This window comes from Gordionus sp. m RMFG-2023, chromosome 2 (assembly GCF_954871325.1).
Source record: "Gordionus sp. m RMFG-2023 chromosome 2, tfGorSpeb1-WG-v2, whole genome shotgun sequence".
Classification (NCBI taxonomy): Eukaryota; Metazoa; Nematomorpha; class Gordioida; order Chordodea; family Parachordodidae; genus Gordionus; species Gordionus sp. m RMFG-2023.
Window position 1 is genome coordinate 28,044,215 of NC_088776.1, and position 24,012 is coordinate 28,068,226.

Consider the following 24,012-nt stretch of genomic DNA (forward strand, 5'->3'; position numbering starts at 1 on the left):
AATTTCGGACGCTAAATCATGTGGATATTGATAAAATATAAGATATATATGGAGATAATTAGTACCGACTTATTTCCAAGATAAGGGAAAACTTTTTAGATTATCAGTGAAAATTCTTAGAGAATAAATATACAATCCTGGGAAATCCTTAACAAGTTGCATTCTTTCTTTCTGTTTACATTCATTTTTAATTTAACCTTTTTATAAACATATATTTTTTCAACAATTAAAATGTTATATCAAAAATATAAAATAAAGCAAATGGTATATACATGGAGGTTTCAATGGAATTATTCTGAACGATACACTAATTATCAATTTTAAACAACATCTCCTCAAGTGCTATCGCCATATATCAGAATTTATGTTCATGCTAACACTTAAATACAAAACATTCTATACTAATGGGTCTTATGTTAATGCATCATTGATTTCAAAGTTTTTACAGTATCCTAATTTCAATGAAACTAATTTTATGGACAAAAATAAAAGCATAACGCATTCTTTTATAAAGAATATAAGATATATGTTTAAGGAATTTTTAGCTCAAAATACAGACTCAGACCTAGGGACACAAACCACAAAAGATGGGAACTACGAGTATTCGGATATCTTGATACCGGTTTGTTTGTTAAGACTTTTAAACCAAGATTCATTGGCGAAAGCTCGAAGTCCTTTCGATCATGATTGCGAAATATCGACTCAACCCTTTCATGCTCACCCCCAAAACCAATCTCGCAGCCCTAAGATTCACAAAGTTCCTGACTATTATAGCAATTTTTTGCGCATGGCAGCCTTATCTCTTCCCTTGTCTTTAAACACGCCATTTAAAAACTATCCTGCTTCTTCGTTATCTCTTTTTGATGCCCTATTTAAACTTCATCCAGTCATAGTTAAATATTTTTATGTTATATAAAATTATTTAATATTATATCGCCTATAAAGATTCCAATCATTATCGATTTATAGGACTGATCTCACCTTTAAAAAGAGAAATTTTTTATTATTTTTTTGCATTGCTATATAGTAACTTCGATGAACGTCTTTTTTTTTGAAAATTAACTTTTTGAGTAATGTTTTGCGTTCCATTACTTTCATAATTTAAAAAAAATAAAAATAATTATAGTAATGCAATTTTTATTTTATATTTTTTAAATTTCCTATATAAATAAAAAGTTTACTGTCTTGTAAAATCATATTTCTACACCCTAGCCTGTCCTGGGCTTACTGGTAAAAACTTAGATACTGGCTCTGCCTTTGGACTAATATTATATATAAGAAATAGAATCAAACATATATTTTGATATTTATAAAAAATAAATTGTAGAAATAGGATGAGTCATAATCGATTATCCAATAAACAAATTATTAAAAAAATAACCTTATTGTAATATTTTCATATTTCCTCCTTTAAAAATCGTCACTTGAGAATTAAATTTTTCATCTCCACTTTTTATAATTTTACAGTAGAGCCATTTTAAAGATTAAGCTTCAATTGTTTTCAGCATGATGGTTAACCTTAACTCTAATTTAATTTATTAAGAATTTCGGGTTTTTTAGGTAGATAAATATAATTAGAAAAAATTGATTTATATTAAAAAGTAATTTTTCACATAAAGTGGAAATAACCTAATTCTCATGCAACAAAAGATTAAATAAACATTCATTTATACATAAAAGAAATTTAGAACCTACCAGACATATCCTTAAACGATTTTAACACGAATCGTTTCAGTGTTATGGAAACTGATGAGAAGTCTAAGACAGATTAAATAATTTAAATAGAACATCATATATCGAGGATAGATCTAATAAAAATTACCACCTTCTAACCGAGTGGACAACACGTTAAATTTTATAATGTTGCTAGAATTTTCTGAATTTTCGAAATGCCTATATGGACCTCATAGTTATTTCAAACTGCCTTTACATTAAGAAGACTGTTAGACACCCATCGTACATCAAGTATCTTTCCCACATTCAACAACTGAATTCCCAATTCAGGAGTTATTTGATCCAGCACCTTTTGATTTTTGTTAGACTGGCTACATAAACTATATTATATGTTAAAAAAGGTTTCAAAGTGATTAACTCCTTTAACACTTTTTATTATATCTTCTAAACGGATATTTATACAATGTCAAGGTATGATCATTTTATGTAGTACGCAAAGGCACTTTGCTTCACCAGATTTCTATCGCTACCAATTTTTTTTAGAAAACTCAGCGAATTTAAGAGAATCCAGTAAGGTATGAACTATCACCTCTGCATCCTTTCCAGTTCAATTAGGTCTAGAAATTAAAAAAATAGGATCATCAAAGAGAACAATTACCCATATCTAAATCATTATACCCTTTAATTAACAATTCAAAATCCACAAATTGGCAGTTTGATTTTGCAAGACAATATTATTTTGGTATGTTTATCATACCTAACCATTTTAATGCATGCTCTGGTTAAAATAATTTGTAATATTTGTCATTTTTATTTAAACACGTATACGTAGACTTGTGTGGCGCCGGACAAATACACCGCCGACGTATCCACCAAATGTCGGCGCTCAACACGCCGCCGCCGATGTTACATATTTTTTATTATTAAAAATAATATTTATTATATATGTTATTTATGAATTGTTAGAAGAAAAATAATATTAAATATTTAAAATTATTAGAAAATCTATTTTATTTTTTAAAATTAATAAATATTATTTGCTATATAAACATTTGATTTGTAACAAGATGATATATTATGGAATAGATTTTCTAAAGGTTATTTGCTATATAAACATTTGATTTGTAACAAGATGATATATTATGGAATAGATTTTCTAAAGGTTATTTGTAAAATAATTATAATTTTTATAGTGAAATCTTAATTTTTATTTTACTGTAAAAATATCTAATTATTTTATAATAGAATATTTAAATAGAACTGATCTCTTCCTACATTTAGAATTTTTTAAGGCATCATGTTTTTATTATTAACATTTTATTATGTAAAAATATGGTATTATTTCAGATGTAAAAGATCCAGATATAATAACACTTAGCCCGAGTGGATTAGATGATGTGTATTTATCAAAAGCATACATATGTTAACAAATTAATATAGGTCCAAAATTTTGCGCTTGATATGTGGATCGACAAATATAGATGGCGAAATTATATTACCTTTATTTTTCACGAAATAGATAATAATTTTAATATTGTAATTTCATTGGCGACACATCATATCACTCAAAAATATACCGCTGAAACTACTGAGATAGAAAAATGAATTTGATTAGGGTCCAAGGAGAATCAAATATACGGATGCAAGACCCAATGTAAAGAAATGTGTTCGTCTAGGAGAATATGACCATCATTTGTGATTGGGGCATGGATTATATAATCTAGTGACAGCCGATGTAAAAAAAAGTTAATAAAATAGAAAATCTCATTGAAAGTGAGAGATTATTGCCTTAAAATTCAAAACAACGGATTTTGAAAATATAAACGATATTGAAAATATGTTTTGAATCGAAGATTTGGATAATAAGTTTTGGGTTTGATGATGATAGTGCTAATCAAAAATCATATGAGAAAAAACATAAAACCTTAAAATTAAATGTGCCTACACGTTGACATAGTATTTTAATTATGCCGGAAAGTGTGAGTGGCAATAACAAAATTCCTATAAATATTCTATTATATAGAATGTAGAAACCGGATCTCATATTATTTAACTCCAATTAGGACTTGCATGAACTTTTAAATTTTCTTAAAGCCTTCAAAAAAATTGTTGAATTTTTATCCGCCATTTACTATAAATTTATCCTTATTATTTTGTAGTAAAAAATCATTTAATAGTAAAAGAATATGATATCCCATATCATTCTTTAAACAAAATAGGCTTTGATCATAGATTTCCAATATCCGATCTTCAGGTAATATTTTAAAATACATAAATTAGTTTTTTTAATATTATTTCTCTTTGTTTTATTTTTTTACTTAGGTGTTAGGAGCACTTTCGGATCCTCGTTTTCAATCTATAAACATAGTAAATTAATATTTAAAGGAAAAAATATTGCTCCGGTGCAATTTTTATGTCAACACGCCACCTCTTTGTTGCCTTACACGAACGAATTAACTTAATGTGAAACGACGGAACTTCAGAATTCGATTATCTAAGTCATTGATATAACAATAATCTGGAACAACAAGACCATAACTAGTCTAGAAAAAGAGTATTATTCATTATTTTGGCCTTATAATTGAGATTAAAGATGTCTTAGATTTTTGGAAGATAAGAGCATTAGATCCTTCTAAACTTTCAATATTAGCTAGAAAGATCCTGTACGTTCCAGTTACGAGCACACCCTGCGAGCGCGTATCTTCCATAGCTGGGCTCACTATGAACTCTAAAAAATCATCTTATGCTCTATAAATCTAAATAAAATAATATTTATACATGATAATTATACTTAATAAAATCATTTAATTATAAAAATTTTATTTTAAAAGTGTTTCCAAATAATTTATAATTTTAATTAAAAAAAATTAAGTTAAAAAATTATTCCGATCGTTTTAAAAAAAGTAATACCGCCACCGATAGAGCTGTCGGCGCACAGGTCTACGTATACGGCTAGTCACAATTGATATTATTCCAATATTTTTATATGATATACTTTTTTAAGAACCAATTAAAATAGGAAAGGTTTATTTTTGGATTATTACAATTATATTAATATACTACCATTATAAAATATTTATAATGTTCATTTCTTGAAAAAGTATCAATAATATGCTAAAATGTGCTCTTTATTGTTTTTTTAAGTTTAAGCTGGATCACAATAAAGATTTTAGAACCCTACCCCTCCCCCCTCTCAACTATATCCCTACACTGCAATTTTTACATAGATAAATTAAATTGAGAATTAATCTCTTAGTGTAAATAAACATGGTTGTTTGATAATATTAAACTAAGCCATTAGAGTTCTAATACATATCTATGCTACCCATAAATGTAATACCTAATGTGAATATTTGTTATTATGGGAATATCTTTAGCCCCCCTCCCATCATAGTGAAGTTTTACTATATTTTATTTTGAAATTAACGTATAATGCATTTTTTAAAAAATAATAATTGATTTACGAAATAATTTTTACAGCAGAGGCTGAAAATGGAAAATTTTTTAGCCCTGGCCCGGTGGGAATTCAGTTAATACTTCGTTCGGCTCTTCAAATTTAGGCCCGTAACATTTTTTTAATTAGGTTACCCTGCCGGGTTTTTATTATTTTTAAATACTAGGCCTAAACAAAAATTATGTTGTTGTACACCAAAATAATCAGCTATTTATAATCTTGGGGGCCCGTTTATTTTTTTACCCGCCCGTCCCAAAAAAATTTTAAAAGTTACCAGCCCTGCTTACGTGCCAGGCATTGCAGTGTCTGGTTTATAGTACTGCCTTTTTAAAATGTAAAGCTAGATAACCACATTTAAGAAACAAAAAAAACGATTATGGAGATAAATATGATGATAACTATATTACGAAGTTTTAGTTATCAACCAACATGTGTTATTTAAGGGGAATAAAATTCGACATAATATTATATATGTTTTATTCCGATTCAAGCGAAATTTTAATTTTTTATATTTTAAGGAATCGGGCGCGAACGACTCAATAAACTTAAAAACATATCAAAATACGGATTTGCATGAATCTCTTGATTTAAGCATGGAGAGTCCTTGTAGAAATATAGATGATTGTATCAACTGCTTATCCACACTATGGGATTGCACGTGGTGCATCAACGATATTGGATGTATACCCCAATCGTTATTGAAAGGTGGCATATGCCCCTCAACAGTTCCAACGAATCGCTATAAAAATGTCGATGATTTTGGGAATGGGATTAACTTAGGATTCCTTTATTTTCGTACTTCCTTGTCTCAACACGCTATACGGTATTACAATGAATCCGTTAAGTCGAATGTTTTATTATTCATATATACTTAAATTTCATTGATAAATATTAGATAATTGCCACCCAAAACGTTATGCAATGTCCAATATTGACCAGCAAAATTTGTGAAATGCATTCCAATTGTTATTCCTGCAACAAAAACCCGATCTGCTTGTGGACTTTTTATGTTCACTACCGATGTATATCCTTGCTTATCTTCAAAAGTACTTTATTTATAAAATCCTTGATTTTTTGTTTACTTTTGCTATTTGAATATCTAATGTAGTATTGTAATAACGTATATATATATATATCGTTGTTAGCATCAAAGTGGTTATTTTTCAACTTTAAATCTTTTTAGCACTTTTTTTTAATTTAAAATTTTGATTTTACCGGAAATGTATTCCAGCATGTTTAGAATACCTATTTTATGAATTGTAGATAATTTTGCCAAATCTTGAGTCATTTTATATAAAAAATATATGAAAAATCTAATGTAAATTATATTAAGTTCAAAAGTTTATTTCAAAATTGTCTGAGATTCGTAGGGTAGGTATTCCAAACATGGCGGCATATATTTCCGGTAAAATCATATTTTTAAATTTCTAAAAATGTGATCAAAAAATTTTATAGCCAGAAAAAACACAGTGACGCTAACATATATATATATCGCATTGGGTTATGGAATCCTTGGGGATTAGGTCTCGATTGGAAATATATTCTCGCATGTGTAGAGTATACCCTATAAATTTTAGCCAATTTCCGCCATAGACATTTTAGTATTTTTTAATTTATATGAAAAATCTATATAAATTAAGAGTAGTTCTAGAGTTCGTGTCAAAATTGTTTGAAATGTACTATTTGGGTGCTCTATATATATACTGAAGTACAATTACTGTCAAATCAGATTTTTAAAATTTAAAAATTGCACTTAGTCATTGATTCAAAATCGAGAGATTCCAAATCATTATGGATTCAATATTCCAATACATCATATATAATTATAATAATCTTAAACTAAAAAAAGGATCTAAGGCTGTAACTTGCTTTTGAAATGGGGATAACGGGTTTATTATCATACCACTTACATACATTATTATTTATGTCTAATTTAAAATCTACTTTTACCCTTCCTCTTTTTTTCAAATTTTTGTCATTTTCCAGACGATATCCTGCCAAACGATTTGATATTAATGTTCCCGATATAATATAATCATGATCTGTCAAGGAAGCTCTTATTTGATATGATGAAAAAAATTCTCCTTATAAATCTTGAGATTTATGAGGGTGTAGCCATATCCAATAGTTTTACAGCTATATAACCGCCTATAACCATAGAAGTTTTTATTGTGTTTGTTGATTTTCCTAGATATATTTCGAAGATGTAAAATTCCCTTGAAACCACTTAACGCAAAAATTTTTATCCCCGACATGTGTGGCTTTGAACGTATATTTGTTTTACTTCATAACGACCCTTGAAGGAACCATCATTTCATCAATTGATAATTTTTCTTCCAATTCAATCTTTCTAAAGTTTGCCTTCAGTGTTTCTGTAAATGGCCTTATTTTAAAAATTTTGTCATAATTGGGGTTGCCTCTGTGATATTATTATTATCATTTATATGAAAATATTTTCTTAATTCTTTTGTATTTGTAGATTTGATTAATTTTTGACAGGAATATATATGCTTGTTTTACCAAGGCTGAAAATTGATAATAAATTGCGGCGCTTGGAAAGTTCGAGATTGCAAAATTTTTATTGAGCGCGTTGAGTTTATTAAATTGATAACAGACTCATAAATTCGTCTTAAGAATGAATGAGCGCAGCCTTGAATTCAGTCTACTTTATGAAAATTTCAGTTTACTTGTACATTTAATAGAAATTCGAAATATTTTAGTATAAAAAGTGAAAACATTCTATTGATAGGTTAGCAACAAAATTTTAACCATAATCCGTATTTCTTATACTACCATCTATTTATGCAAAAATTTCAATTTATGGTAAAAATGCATATTTTGGTCGAGCCAATAGCATTGCTCAGGTTTTCACATCGTATATATATTTATAAAAAGTGTCTAAATAAAAGGCAAAAATTTTTTGCGAAAACCTGCACCCATTATTGCATAGAAACACAGGTAGAGCAATATAGGTAAATGAAAGTTTTAAGACACAAATTGGTGCCAATGTTTTTCTCTTACGATAGACCTTTAGAGTTTTTTAGTTATAAGAAAAATTTTACAGATTCGAACATCACTATTTTTCCCACCTTTGAGACCCTGCATTGGGGAACTAGGTGTGCTAGCTAGCCGAAATAAATAACTTTCTCATTTTTTTTTACCTAATAAATTCCAGAAATTTTAACAATTTTAAAAGGAGTCGCTCGAATCGTGATCTATTTTACATGGATGGCCCTTAAATAGTTTTGAGATAAGCAATTTAAAAATTTTACAGATGTGAAAATCGTGTTTTTTTTACCTTTGAGGCTCTATACCTTTGAAATCAGGTACTCTAGCAAGCTATTATCAGTGGCTATCTTCATTTTTTTTACCGATTTAAATAATTCCAGAAATTTTTATCAATTTTAAAAGGGGCTGGCAGAAACTGGATCTTTTATGATCGATTTGACATAATGACTACATACAAATAATAAAAGTCTGTTTAAATTCTGGGGATCATAAAATTAAATCTTGAAAATTTTCGTATTTTGTTTATAATTTCTTAAGGTTCTTTTTATTCAATCCTCCAACATGTGTTTTAACATTTTGGTTTAATTTTACAACTTTTGCCTAAATTTGAAGAGCGCTTCTTCATGTTATGAACGGATATCATTGCGGCTAGTCCTTAATATTTGATGGGTGAGTATGAACAGTTTAGAGCATCGGGTCTTGATTATGTAGTGTTGATAATATTGTAGCTCATTTAAACGGCCATATTATCTTGCTTAAAATCTTCTTATGGATATACGAGTAGCCTTTAAATAGGATTTTTCAGGATGTATTAGATTCATTATAATATATTTACTTTTAATAATTTATAGATTGACTTAAATATTAAATAATAAACATTTTTTTTTATCTTTATATACCTTATAATGGTGAGTATAAATCCATTATAAAAAATATTTGCACCTTGTTTCATGCAAAAACATTAAAATGTAAATTTTATTTTATAAAATAAATCATATTATTTTTCAAAATTTAAGTCCAGCCCGATTTTTTAAAAAAAATATTAGGTCCGGCCCAGCCCATACAATTTTTTTTAAATAGGCCCGCCAGTATTGCAGATTCTTAGTTTATTGATCAAATGAGATAATGAGCAACAAATATAATATCAAATTATTTAAAAAAAAGGCAATACTTAAAAAATATTTTGTTTGGGCTGGATCAGACCTAAAATAATATTTATTTTTATTTAAGTTTCTTGATCTAAAAATTAAAGATATGCAATATTTAAAAAATATTTTGTTTGGGCTGGGTCAGGCCTGATAATAATTTGAAAAAAATGTTATTATTTTATAAACTAAAATTGATATATTTTAAAGTTATTGTAAAACTAACGAGACACCTGATATTATCAAACATTTATAGAAATTTAGATATTAAATCAGGCAAATATTGCTTATTATAATTAATTAATATGTTTTGTAATTTCAAATTATTGAAATATTTGTTAGCCACCTTATATAATTCATCGTCGATTATAAACACTCAACTTTCATCAAATCCACCTTCATATACCAACCAGACAGCGTCTGATCAAAGTTCAAACGGATCATATTTTACCGAAAATAAAAAGATTCTTCTTAGGTTTAAAAATATTAATATCATTTAAGAGCTTTTTTAAAGAATTTAAGTTATATTTTATCAAAAATTATGATTTTACTATGCATATCAATTTTTTTATTTTACTATTTTTTATAGAAAAACAATAGCATCACTAAAATCTAACATCCTTTCCCCTTTTATATTTCTCATGCCTTAACCATGTACTCCTTCATTGCCCTCACTACTCGCTCCCACATGTCCATTCAGATCACCAGCCAGGATAATGCCCTCTTCATTTGCCAGTCTCAATGTCACACCCAATATACTGTCCCAAAATATATCTTTCTCTTCTTCACTTCTTCCAACCTGAAGAACATAGCTGAGATAATATTATATAGCTTTCTACCAAAAATCATCTTGATAACCATTATCTGGTTATTTAGCCTTCTCACTTCGACTACTTTGTCCACCAATTTCTCTGCAACCAATACCCCAACTCCAGCCTTACCATCATTGCTTCCTTGCCAGAAAAATTTATACTTTTCACTGGTATTGCCATTCTTTCTTGCGCCATTACCTTTCTATCTTGTCTCTTGTATGCAGCACACATCTATATGACTTCTATGCAATACATCGACCAATTCTCCCGCTCTTCCCATCTACTCCCAACATTCCATGTTGCGACCCTTATTCGATCCCTCATAAACTGGTTTCTCCACTTATTATCAGGTCGTTTATGGCCGTCATAAGTTTCATTTTCAGTTCCATCAGGTTTCCCATCCTTTTTGTCGTAGGCATATGAGGAGGCCTACGGGGTATTTTTGGCTGTACCCCGCCCATGCTTTGTTGCAGTGTTGTTAAACGCTACTTTTAGAAGTAGCGCGCTATCGCTACCACTATTTTATAAAAAAAGTAGCGCGCTATCGCTACCGCTATCGTTTTCAAATGAGTAGCGCGCTATTAGCTACTTTAAAAAAAAAGTAGCTAAAGCTACTTTGATTTTTTTTTAAAATATTTTTTTTTACGTAACTTTATTTCCACAAATAAAATATTGATATAAAAACATGACTATAATTTGTTACATATATATATATAATTTATTTATTATTGCACTTTAATAATAATAACATTTTGGTACTGTCATCCCCAAGTCTAGAGCGACGTTTAAAAGTATAAGCTTTGCCATACTAAATAATCGTTCAGCACTAGCACTTGAGGGCAACACAGTATTAAATTTAATAAACAAACTTTTTATATGAAAAAAATCATCAAAAATATTTAAATTAGTATTTTTAGATTTAAAAAAAGCATCTAGAGGTTAATTAAAAATACTTCAGTATATTCTTTAATAAAAGTATGCTCCTCCACATTAAATACTGTATTCCCATTTGATCCAATATATAATTCATTTCCATTTTTTTCTCATCTAGAAACAATGCTAAAAGTTTCATAGCATTGTAAACACTATTCCATCTTGTAGTCTTTGGTGTCAATAAATAACGTCCTAATTTTTTTTTGAAAATATCAGACGTCTTTGATGACTTATTTTGTTTATTCCAAAGAGCTTGGCATTTAGAAAATGTAGATCTTGATACTCTTTTAAAATCCTCATTTAATAATGCTTCTTCAGCATCCACTGTCGCAACTAAATTTAGGTTGTGGCAGGAACAACGATGATGGCTAGGTAACATAGAAGACTTTATTGAAGATCCTAAATATTATAAATTTTATTTTATATTGGTGAAAAATTAAATATAAAATAATTTAAAACCAAGGATGTCATGAACATCAATTATCTCAAACTCCATTTCATCATCCTCTTCTTGTTTTCCATCTTCAATATTTTTGTCAGGAATATTACTAGTATTGTTATTATTATTATCTTCCCCAAATATTCTATATTATTTATATCATATTATAAAAAAATTATAATAAATTTAAAACCTGAAGGCCTTCAGGAAATTAGACTCATTATCCGTAATCATCTTACAAACCTTGTTTTGAATTTTGTAAGACCTATGGATTTCTGCAATAATATTGGCTAGAATGTCATAAGTCTGACAGCCAATTATTCTCTTTAGAGCTAACGCTACAGATTTTCGTTTAAGATTTTTAGGATCAATCCAATGTGCAGTTACTCCTAAATAAGCTCTAAAAATATGACATATTATAAATCAGAAAATAAACATTTTTACCTTCTATTGTGAGTCCAGCAATCTGCCGTTGTACAGACGTAGGAGACATCTGATAGATTTAATATCAAAGATTCTTTCATTTCCTTAAAGCTCTCCAAAATTCTTGCCATCAATGTCTGCCGGCAAAATATCTTGGTCCGTGGAGAAAAAGTGTTTATCATCTTTATAAAAGAATCATTTTCCACCAAGGATAATAGTTGAACTGTATCTATTATAAAGTTCATAATGACTTTGTCAGCCAATTTTTGGGATACACCAGGTGTTGATGAATCCAAATTGGTTAATTTTGTTTGTATTAAATTTGATTTGGAAGTGGGTTTATCTTCTTCCATTACCCCAAAACTTTTGAGATATTTTTCAATCTCTTTATAATTTGAAGTGTGCACAGTCTAAAATTATAAAATACTTAGAATTTAAAATGTTTTAAATAATTTAGATAAAATTTATGAATATATACAAAAAATGATTGGTTTTTGATTTTAATTTATTTTAAAAATTAAAGATTAGCCTACACTTGTTATTAAATTTGTTTAATATATTACCTTATAAATGTTTTTTCAAATTAAAGCTGCTCGTATGATTTGAAGAGATAATTTTGCGGCACATCTTGCACCGAAACCGATATCCAGTATTAATTTTTTCTTCAAGGTTAAAGTATTTCTTGAATTTTGGGAAACGATCATCTATATTGCTCATTTTCCAAAGAAATTTCAATATCTTCAACAATCTCACACTAGTGTTGTTAAACGGCTCGTTTAGAGCCGATTCTTAAAAACGGCTAACTCAATATTTTAGCCAGAAAAATATTCCCTAAGCCTCGATATTTCACTAATAGATGTCCTAACCTTTATTCCTTCTACAAACAAAATCTTCAGGCTTGCGTAATACTATTCTGGATGAAATATTGAGTTAGCCGTTTTTAAAAATCGGCTCAAAACGAGCCGTTTAACAACACTATCTCACACATAATAAGATTTATAATGCTTAATATAAAATGTAAAATGAAATATAAAATAAGATAAAAGCAAGGACATATCAATAACGGAATTTCAAAAATATATAATTTAATGAATGCGCGAAATATAAATTAAATACAGATTGCTATTTAACAACTGTTTATATCTAATATATAACAATAATGTATATTTTTAAATATAAATATAAATTTCAAAATTAAATTAAATAAAAGGATTATAATTTTAGATTTTATAAAAAATATATTTTAATAATTTTTAGATGTATTTATTATGTAAAATCTACTTTCTAAATTAGTAGCGAGCTACCGCTATCGCTATTTTTTTAAAAAAGTAGCCTCCTACAGCTACCGCTACTGAAAAAGTAGCGCGCTATTTTAACAACACTGCTTTGTTGTAATCATTAGGAAATTTTATAGCAAGGTTTTTACAATCATATGCCCTTCCTGACATCACCTTTAATTGGTTTTTACACCCCGTCGAGGAGACGGTGATCCTATTCTAGACCCAGATCACAAGAATTTTTTAGACCTCCATTAGTCGCCAAAAGGCGTTGTCGCTCACCCGCCACGATGAGTCTGAAGGTAGGATTTTGGGAGAGTTTGAAATTAATAATAAATTGAGGTATTTTTTTATCAGCCTTTAGATGTCTTTTTGCCAATGAAAATTTTTTTAATTGAATGACTGATATTTTAAAATAAATCATGAACATGCTGAAAGTAATTTAAATCATATGTAGATAAATATTTACAGTCCTTTCGATTCAGAAATTAAGCTTTTACTTGGAAATATACCATTGAAAAGATTCATAATAAGATTAAAAATGGAGTAATATAGGATTTCTTTAAAAAGCAGTGTGCAGTAATGGATTGTTTTGAAAGCTAAGAACTAAATGCGCGATTTGTCGAGAAACAAAAAAATAAACTGCCAAAAAATCATATTAAATAAATATGAAACAATTGTAGGGTTTCGACAATATATCGATCTAAAAAAAATGTAATAAATTCCTTTACTGTCGAGTGTGATAAGGTTTTTATCTTATGACATGGTAGATAATCGAGTAAATAATTTGAGAAATTTAATCTTTATATATATTAATGAACCTTCGATATCCGAGAATTCCAGATCCATATCAAAATATGGAAAAGGAATCATAGCGGGGAATCTTTTTAAAATATTCAGACCAATGAAACAAAATATTTATGGAGAAGAAAATTTTTTAATTCAATATTTATATATTTTTTAATTTACATAATATCGATTATATTAAATTTGTGTCATTATTTATAAAATATAATGCAAATAAAGAATTTATTCTTATAATAAAAAATATTCAATTTTATTTATATCATATTTTTTGATATTGATTTTAAAAATATAGCCCTCCTTGCCAAATTTTTAAGCATTACACCACTGTCAAGATGATATAATAATTTATACATAATACAATAATAAAATAAAGATTATTTATCATTTTTTTCATATAATATAATATATTTTGATTTCACCATTTGTTCTTGCATTGGAGAAAGCAAGGAAATTTTAATAATAAAATGATCTAGTACCACTAGAAAATAATATTTATTTAAAATAAGACGCAAAATTTCATAAGAATGCCAAAAAAAATATATATTAAAATATTTGAAATGGGTTCTATTTAAAAAAAAAATAGGCCGCTAATCCATTTTAAAAATTGGTGCTAATTTGAAAAGGAGGTGCTTTCGCACCCAAAGCTCAACAACGCCCCTGATTAGTTGGATTTATTATATTGTAATTGTATTAGCTTTTTCAATTTTATAGTTTATGTAATTGTTGTCTAAAATTATATATTAGGCCCGCACTGGGTTTTTTTAAATTTTTACTACTCGGCCTATATATCCGGACTGGGCCTGCAGGTTTTTTATTTTTAATATTATATATCTAATTTTAATTCAAAGATCATGTAACGCCCCGTGTAATCATTATAGAGACTGTTGGAATTGCACGAAGCAAAAATGTCTTTGGTGTTCCACTTTTAGTAAATGCATAGATCCATATGTATATAGTTTACTTTATCCTTTTGGCCAATGTTTCTTTTGGATTTCCTTACCGTATAAATGTCCATTTCTGTTTACAGATCCAATGCAACAATCATCTTCTATTGATGGTAAAAATTAAAATCTTTCTTATTACTTAATAATTGGCATAAAATTTTCTACTTATCATTCATTTTATATTACCTTTAACTGAAATATTATTGAGGCAGCCCTCAACTCAAATGATAACGAAATGAATCCCAAAACTAATTACAAGTACGAGAATTCAATGTTCTATGATATCAATGATTTATATCGTAACATTAATTCAAATAATAACAATTGCCTATTTTACAAATCGTGTGTGGATTGTCAAAATGACCCTGCTTGTGGATGGTGCAATGACATTAGTAATACAGGGAAAGGTTAAACAATTATAATAATTAAGAATATTTTACTATATTATTGATTCAATAATTTATTGGTAATTTTGTATTAATTAATTACAAAAATTATTCGGGCACTTTTTTAATTAAAATGACCAGTATTTTTAATTACTTTTCGAAGTGTTTAATATAAATGGGCAATAAAAAAATAATTTAATATATATTTTCATTTTTTGGCAAATTTTATATATTTTTTTATATTAAATATTTTATTCAGTTTAAAAGTCCCATTAAAAAATTATATAAAAGGTACGACATATAAACTAAATATATATAGATTACATTTAACTGACACACTTCTAATCCGATTTTTTGTCAAATATAAAAGCACTTCACAGCTATCCCCGTGTTGTGGGAAATTTTTCTACCTAGTATTTTTTATTTTAAGATGACATTCCCAAAATTACCCAGAGTGGTACTAATTAAGGGGATAAAATCATAGTGTCAAACCTTTTGATATGTAGGCTTGGTTCAGGTTCAGGATAAGGAATCGAATTTTATAAAGGTTTATCTCACGTTGAAAATTCTTAAATAAAGGTTTAGTGAAAATTATTTTTTATACCGGATAATAGCTCTACAAATAATTTAATCCTATTTTATGATAAATATAGTGGAATAAGATAAAACACAGTTTAAAATTAACCCAAGATTTTTTTGTCAATTTTTTGTATATAAAATTATGATTACGAGGTATAATTAAAATCTTGTTCAGGCTGAGCCATTCTTTCCTTCTCCATATACAAAAATATCGATGTTTTTTCCGTTCGATGCCTTTAAAATAATTTATTATGGTACCTATCAGTGGTGCCACTAGTCTTTACTATCTCAGGGGGCTCAACAACAAATAATGATGGTCTTCGCCCCCATACCCCCCCCCCCCTCCCACACATTTTGAGATTTTCTAACCTTAAGTATTCAAATTCTTACATTTTTTCATTTATTTTTGTATTGGGCATATTCTGAGGATTCGGAATCATGATTTTTCTAGAAAGAGGCACCAAAAGCAATATTTTATATTGAAGATATTGCTAAGTTATATATAATAAATATACATTTGTATTGGGTATATTCTGAGGATTCGGAATCTCTGATTTTCTAGAAAGAGGCACCAAAAACAATATTTATATTGAACATATTGCTAAGTTATATATAATAAATATACATATCATATTTTGACGAATTTTGAGAGAAATTAGTACAATAGATAATAATATAAAGAGGTGTGACCTGTCTTCAAACTTGGCCATTTATGCCACTTCTTCCCTAATGATTTATCATATATTTATTAAAAATTTTACAATTGACGATTAAAATGCCATATCTCCTAAACCTTAAATTTAGCAAATATATATTAATAAATCCTACAGCTATACTAAAAAAAATGCCTGTTTGATTTTATGATCATTTCTGGATTTTGACATTTAAATTTTTTAACATTATAAAACTTAAAAAGCCAACAATTAGACTATATAAATTTTAAATGATGTTTCTATCTCAAAGATATCTAAAATTAAAGAGAGTGGAAAAAGCCCCATTATTTTTACCTTTGGAGACCCTTATCTCAGCCGTTGTAGGCTAAAATATTTTTTTTCTTAGTTATAAAATGTTTAAAAAAAATCTGTGGGGTCGGGTTGAAACTCATGTTAATTAAATTTCATATATAATTAATTATAAAAACATAACATATTTAAGTAAATAATTTTTTAAATTAGCCTATATATCATTAATCAGTCAAATAAATTTATAATATATTATTAACAAATTACAAAAGTTGCTGGATTGGATTTTTATACCTGGACCAGGGTATGTTTAAAAATTTGATGAGTATCGAACCGATATATCACATTGAAATCTTAACAGTATCGGTCAAAAAGAGCATTGATTGTACATAGTGTTGTTAAATGACTCAATTTGAGCCCATTTTTAAAAATAGCTAACTCAATATTTTAGCCAGAAAAATGTTGCCTAAACCTCGAGATTTCGTTTATAGATATTCAAACCTTTCTGCCATTTATTAACCTAATAGCCAGGCTTGCGTAATATTTTTCTTTATAAAATATTGAGTTAGCCGTTTTTAAAAATCGGATCAAATCAAACCATCTAACAACACTTTATACTTCTAGATATAATAGTGAAAAAAAAAGAATTTACCTGTTTTAAATTTCATTATATTCATGTTATAACAAAATATGAATAACATTGATTAATTAAATGAAGAAAGATAATGTCGTTGTTTATCTTAATAAATATTTTGAACAAATGGGATTCGAGCGTAAACCAAATTGGAAGACACACGATAAAGACCAAATATTCAATATTAATCTTTCTCTAGAGTATATGTTTAAAGACTGCATAATTTTTTTTATAAGTATAGAGCCGGTGTATGGCATTGTAAACAAAAAACATAATATAGATGTATATTAGATTAAAAATAATAATAATATATATTTTGATAAATGCAGTGCCTGAAAAATATTTTTAAAAGTGCTGACTAAGAATTTTAATCAATCTATACTCTATTTCTATATATTCGATTTTATTATTTTCTAAAATTTAGGAAAATGTTTACCAGGAGGATACAAAGGTCCCGTGAAACCGTATATAACTTTAGAATATCCTTCAATATCAAATGATCTCTCTTCCCATTCTGAGTTTAGCCCAACTTCTAAAAACAATTTTCTCTTTTCTGTAAAAAATAATAGAGATTATAAAAAATGGAACAATAATCATGTAAATAAAATATACGGAGAAGGTTTAATGCGTTCTAGAAAAGATATGATGGACCAAATAAATTTTGATAGTTTATCAGAATATCAACGTGACCTGGGGTTAACTTGTTCCGTGGAAAATTGGCATTTTTTGGAATGTCCAAGTTACATTTTTACATTTCATTTATTTAATATTATTTTATATTATCTGAAAATTTAAATAACTTTATTGTTATATATGCAGTTTGCCGGTGTAACGGTCATTCAGTTTGTAGTGATGGGACCAAGATATGTGAAAAATGCCAAAATAACACGGATGGATCCGGTTGCGAAAAGTGCAGCTCAGGTTATTTTGGAGATGCTAGAAATGGGGGATTATGCAGAAAATGTAAATGTAATAATCATGCTTCTACCTGCAATCACATTACCGGAGCATGCCATTGTCGAACTAAAGGGATTATTGGGACTAATTGTCAATAGTGAATACCTATAAAATATTACCTTATATTATTTTTAAAATTAAGCCATCTAAACGAAAATCCTTTATTTCTTTTTTTATTTAATATTTCCAAAGTTTAATTATAAAATATTAGCAGGGCCGTACGTAATAATGAATTTTCACTTGGAAAGCATGATTAAAATTCATTTTAACACGAGTTAAATGTTATATCAACTTTAGAATATGAATTGAGGAATATTCGGCATGACCTGACTTGGAACGGGAATGCTATCTAAAAAAATATTCCGAAATGTAATAAAAATTATATATATATAAAATAACTAATAACTAGGGATGAAAAAAACTTTTTTTTGATCCCAATTTATTAGATTTTTATTGCTTTCGCCATCTTGCGTTCTTCTAGCGAAATTTCCCGTGATTTGCCCATATTTTGTTTGATTTGTGTACATTGTTATTTTTGATTTTATATCTTATTTCTATGATATTGCACCATTTGTTTTCTAAAATTTCGCATCTTTATATATACTTCATGACATTTTTATATATTTTTTATGTCATTTTGCATATTACTTGCTAATATGTGATATTGCGTCATTTTGCATGCTTTTTGTTACTCTTCGCATATTTTGATTGCTTTTTAAAATATTTTGCCTTGTTTGACGTGTTTTTCTATCATTTTGCATGCTTTTTTGTCATTCTGCTGTTTAGTAATAATTTTGCATAGTACATTTATGATTTAATAATTATTTTTTGCCTAGGGGGCATATTGGACAGGATTTTGTAAAAATCTAAAAATATTGACAAAAAGTCTTGAATAACTATTTTTAGCATGTTCTTTAATTATATTTATTTTAATTTTTAAGAATAATTTAAACTTTTTAAAATTTTCAATTGAAAGAAACAGGGTACAGGACATAGTTACAAGAGAACATAATTATTTTCTGGTTGCTATAACTTATAATTGGCAACTTATTTTCTTTTGCTAATATATTATTTATTGTTCAGCTTTTAATTTTTTTAAAAAAAATTGAGCCAAGTCCAGCCCCAAATTTTTAATTAAAAAATATAAATATACATTTTTATGAAGATAAATAAGGTAGAAATACTAATTGCTATGTCCTAATCACAGATAAATCCTAATTATCACCTTATTTTGATTAAAAAAGAAAATATTATTTTTAAATTTATTTTAGTTGAATCAGGACTCATAATTTGCCTTACTATAATCTCTCAACACTAGCACTTGATGGCAATGCAGTATTTATTTTATAAATTTTCAATATAATAAAAATTATCAAAACTATTCATGAGGTATTTGCGAATACATCTTTGTTTGGTATTAACTTAATCAACATTAAGAATAGACTATTAGCTGCTCTTTGGATCCAATTAATTAATATATGACCAATTCAACTTAAAATTGATTGTCAACATCTTATAGGTTCTAGAATCTAGTTTCTATAGAATAATTGTAGTAGAAATAAATATCTCCTCAAAATCATCAAAATTTAATGAATCTTGTTTTTGATTTAAAATAAATTTATCCGTCAATATATCAGCATCATTTTAGATTATAAAATCTATAAGATAAAATTATTCTTGATAATGTAATGTATGAGACCTATAATCTTCTGTTGTGCAGATAGATGTAAAAGATATTTGATAAATTGAATAACTTGCATTTCTTCAAAATTTGACAAAATCTTGCATCACTGAAGATTTCTTGGTATCATGAATGAGATAATATCTTATTCAGATTGATAAATAAGAAATTAGCAACCAAGGAAATTGGTTGAACTTTATCAATTATGAAATTGATGACTATTTACCAATTTTTGAGAAATAACTGGTTCTGATTATGGTTATAAGTAATTCCATTTATATTTATTAATAATACCTTAAGATATTTTAGATTGAAACTGCTTATTACTGGACGATATTATCCTTATATTTTATGCTAGTGTTGTTAAACGGTTCGATTTGAGCCGATTTTTAAAAACGGCTAACTCAATATTTAAGCCAGAAAAAGTTTATGCAAAACTGAAGATTTTGGTCATAGATAAATAAAACAAACCATATTTCACAATAAGACGACCCAAATTTATTCATTAAATAAAATAACAATCTAATATCCATCCATTAAGAAAAATATAATATAATAAATCATAATTATCCAATTTTTCATCTCCCAAAGGTCCATAGCTGACATCTTCTGCCATTAATCCAAAATCTCCAACTAAGGGCTTTTTCCTAACAATAAAACCCCATGACCTATCTCCTCATCTTCCTCCCCCAAGGAAAACTTAATTCCCCTGTCAGAAAATAACTGACATTTGATGTATTATATTAAATTTATTTCTTCTTTTTTTCAACAGTTACAACACGCCCACCCTTCACAAGCCCAGCATCCCTCTCTCTGTGGTGGTGTTGTATCGAATCACCTCTTTGAATTGTATCGAATCACCCCATTTAATTGTATCGAATCACCTTTTTGAATTGTATCGAGACGCCTTGAAGATGTTCAGGGAATTTGTCGAATCGTCTTCCCTTATGATGATTTATAATATAATATCGCCGATACCTTTCAATATATAATCGCGAAAACACATATTATCGATATTGACATGTACATTGGGGTATCTGCATTTATAATCTATGGAACATTAATATGGACAATGTAATATCAGCAAAACATAATATTTCATTCATTTTAACACATTTGGGAAATATGAGCTATAATACACATTATTTGGGTATGATTCATGGTAATTAAGAAATAATGATTTTACATATAATAATGTAATGTGAAAACATGGTCTATGTGTGAAATGCAATTTCAACACATGTAATTTTCCTTCGGTCATATGAAAAAAAACAAAGCTACATTTCTGTAAATATTTCCTAAAATGAATAGAAAAATCCATCTTTAGGTATTAAAAATAATTGCGAAACTTTGCCGAACAAAGATTTAAAAAAAAATTACAATACATACTTATATAAATACATTTAATATTTTATATGAAGGAACAAATATATAATATGTAGAAAATACAATATTTTCCATCTAGGAATTACTCAGTATCCTAAGAAAAATATACCATTTCTACCTAACTGTCATCACAATTAGCACAAATTCACAAAAATGTAGAATGCAAAGTAACAAAAATTGAGAATATAATGGGCTATATGGTATATACGTAAAGAATTTTTAATATACCTTCACAATATAAAATAATTTGAGTCTTTTCTTTAAAAAAAAATGTTCATAAATAAATAGTAAATAGTGATGTGCTATAAAATTATTACAAAGATAAAAATGTAATATGCAGCATAAATTTACAAAAAAAAAATTTACACCAAAAAAAACTTTCCCCAGTATGCAAACTACAATATTTTCACCTCAAGGCATACCCCTCAACATGGGCTGACCTTATCTGTAAAAATATTTTCCCTTCACATCATTGCATACCATAAAAATAATATAATAATTGCAAATAAAACTCTTTATAAAAATTTATAATTTAAAAAAAATATATATATATATTAAATATAAAGACTTCATAATTTAAAAAAAATATTTCCCATCATCTAATATATCACATAAATTCCTACCCAATTTATATATATATCAAATGCAGACACTCAATCAAAATAACTATCCACAACTAACATTATAGATATTATTCTGACTTCATCATACTTCAATTCCTTTAAATTATCATTCATAATTAAATATATCATATGTATAATTTACATTACATCCTATTTCATTAAAATGGTTAATTACTTCAAAATAAACAACAATAACTTCCCTTCAATAGATCACTTAATAATATATCAACCTTGATTGAAACTAAATTACAAATACAATATATTAACATTAAATAATAATAAATGATCCCACACATGTCCATCCCTTTAAAAACCCAAAATGCATAATTATAATATACACTTTATTACAAAAGTCTATTTCCATATATATTTTCCTTAATTTCAAATATTTAAATATTTAGCAATCTTTTCTGTCCTGCTGATTATGAGGTCTTTTATCTTCTTATGACGGAATACCTATAACACCATTCAATGAGTCCTAAGGCATATCAAATAATAATCAAAATTGGATGTACCATATAAATCTAGACATAAGATAATATACCAAATATTACTGTCTTAAATTCCTGATCTTATTTCCATATTCTTGCCTAATACCCATTACATACTTTCTATCTTTACCTTTGTAAGCTAAATATATAAGTATAGAAACTCTTAACTCACCCCTTAATCTCACCTACTCCTGTATAGTGGTTAGTACTTATGCGTTGTCAAAATTTATCATATAATATATATACAAAAATTTTGTTTTACCTTTAAAACCGAATCATTCCAAATCTTCCGATCCTGGTCAGCTGGCAACAATAAAACAAACCATATTTCACAATAAGACGACCCAAATTTATTCATTAAATAAAACAACAATCTAATATCTATCCATTAAGAAAAATATAATAAATCATAATTATCCAATTCTTCATCTCCCAAAGGTCCACAGCTGACATCTTCTACCATTAATCCAAATCTCCAACTAAGGGCTTTTTCCTAACAATAAAACCCCATGCCTATCTCCTCTTCCTCCCCCAAGGAAAACTTAATTCCCCTGTCAGAAAATAACTGACATTTGATGTATTATATTAAATTTATTTCTTCTTTTTTCCAACAGTTACAACAGATAGCACATAGGTTTATACATCTATTAGCGAAGTCTCGAGGCTTAGGCAAAATTTTTCTGGCTAAAATATTGAGTTAGCCGTTTTTAAAAATCGGCTCAAATCGAGCCGTTTAACAACAATATTTTATGCATCTAAATTTAAATCATGTATTTATTTTTATTAAGTTAAAAATTTTGGAATAGAAAATTCCACAATTCATTTTCTAATAAAATTTTGTTGTTATCATTTGTCTCATTCTAAATTAAATTTTAAATACATAACCAAATTTTAGTTTATTTTTTGTATTATATAAAATTTGAAGTAACGAAGTTGGGCGCTACTAACTACTCTCTAAAAATGAGCCCAATTGTAGCTATCGCTACAAAAATTAGTGTACCGCTCAGAAAATGACAAATCACTACGGGCTTGGTTTTTTATATTTAGATTGACTTAAAAATATCTAAATCGATTTTCTTTTTACTCATTCAACATTTTTTATGATTAAAATTCTAAAGTTGCGACACAATTAACCATTATGTTGGAAACCCAGGTTCTGGTGGTACCTGCTATTATACTCTTACGACCGATTACATGTTTACCTTTAATTTGACAAAACCAGAAGATCAATATTACACGGGCATTAATATGATGAATCGGCTCGAGAAACCAGATAACGCGATAGAATTTAAAATATCTTGTAGTGGACTACCAAAAATGAATATATCTTATCTCAGAGGTGATGTCAACCGAAATAATATGTCTACTGATTTTATTTAATATTGGAATAAATTTT

The 24,012-nt window shown here is 27.6% G+C and overlaps 1 protein-coding gene across 4 annotated transcripts in view; it reads left to right on the plus strand.

Moving 5' to 3' along the window:
• The window catches only part of LOC135924895 (attractin-like), a 60,794-nt gene that overhangs the window by 32,524 nt on the left and 4,258 nt on the right, over nucleotides 1–24,012 (plus strand). For all 4 annotated transcript variants that reach the window (XM_065460023.1, XM_065460024.1, XM_065460025.1 and 1 more), the window contains 9 exons: nucleotides 259–892; nucleotides 5,647–5,979; nucleotides 6,024–6,174; nucleotides 9,625–9,757; nucleotides 14,822–15,030; nucleotides 15,130–15,324; nucleotides 17,903–18,217; nucleotides 18,298–18,532; nucleotides 23,735–23,955. In XM_065460023.1, the coding sequence (XP_065316095.1) occupies nucleotides 259–892; nucleotides 5,647–5,979; nucleotides 6,024–6,174; nucleotides 9,625–9,757; nucleotides 14,822–15,030; nucleotides 15,130–15,324; nucleotides 17,903–18,217; nucleotides 18,298–18,532; nucleotides 23,735–23,955 (2,426 nt within the window). The remainder of the gene's footprint in view (nucleotides 1–258; nucleotides 893–5,646; nucleotides 5,980–6,023; nucleotides 6,175–9,624; nucleotides 9,758–14,821; nucleotides 15,031–15,129; nucleotides 15,325–17,902; nucleotides 18,218–18,297; nucleotides 18,533–23,734; nucleotides 23,956–24,012) is intronic.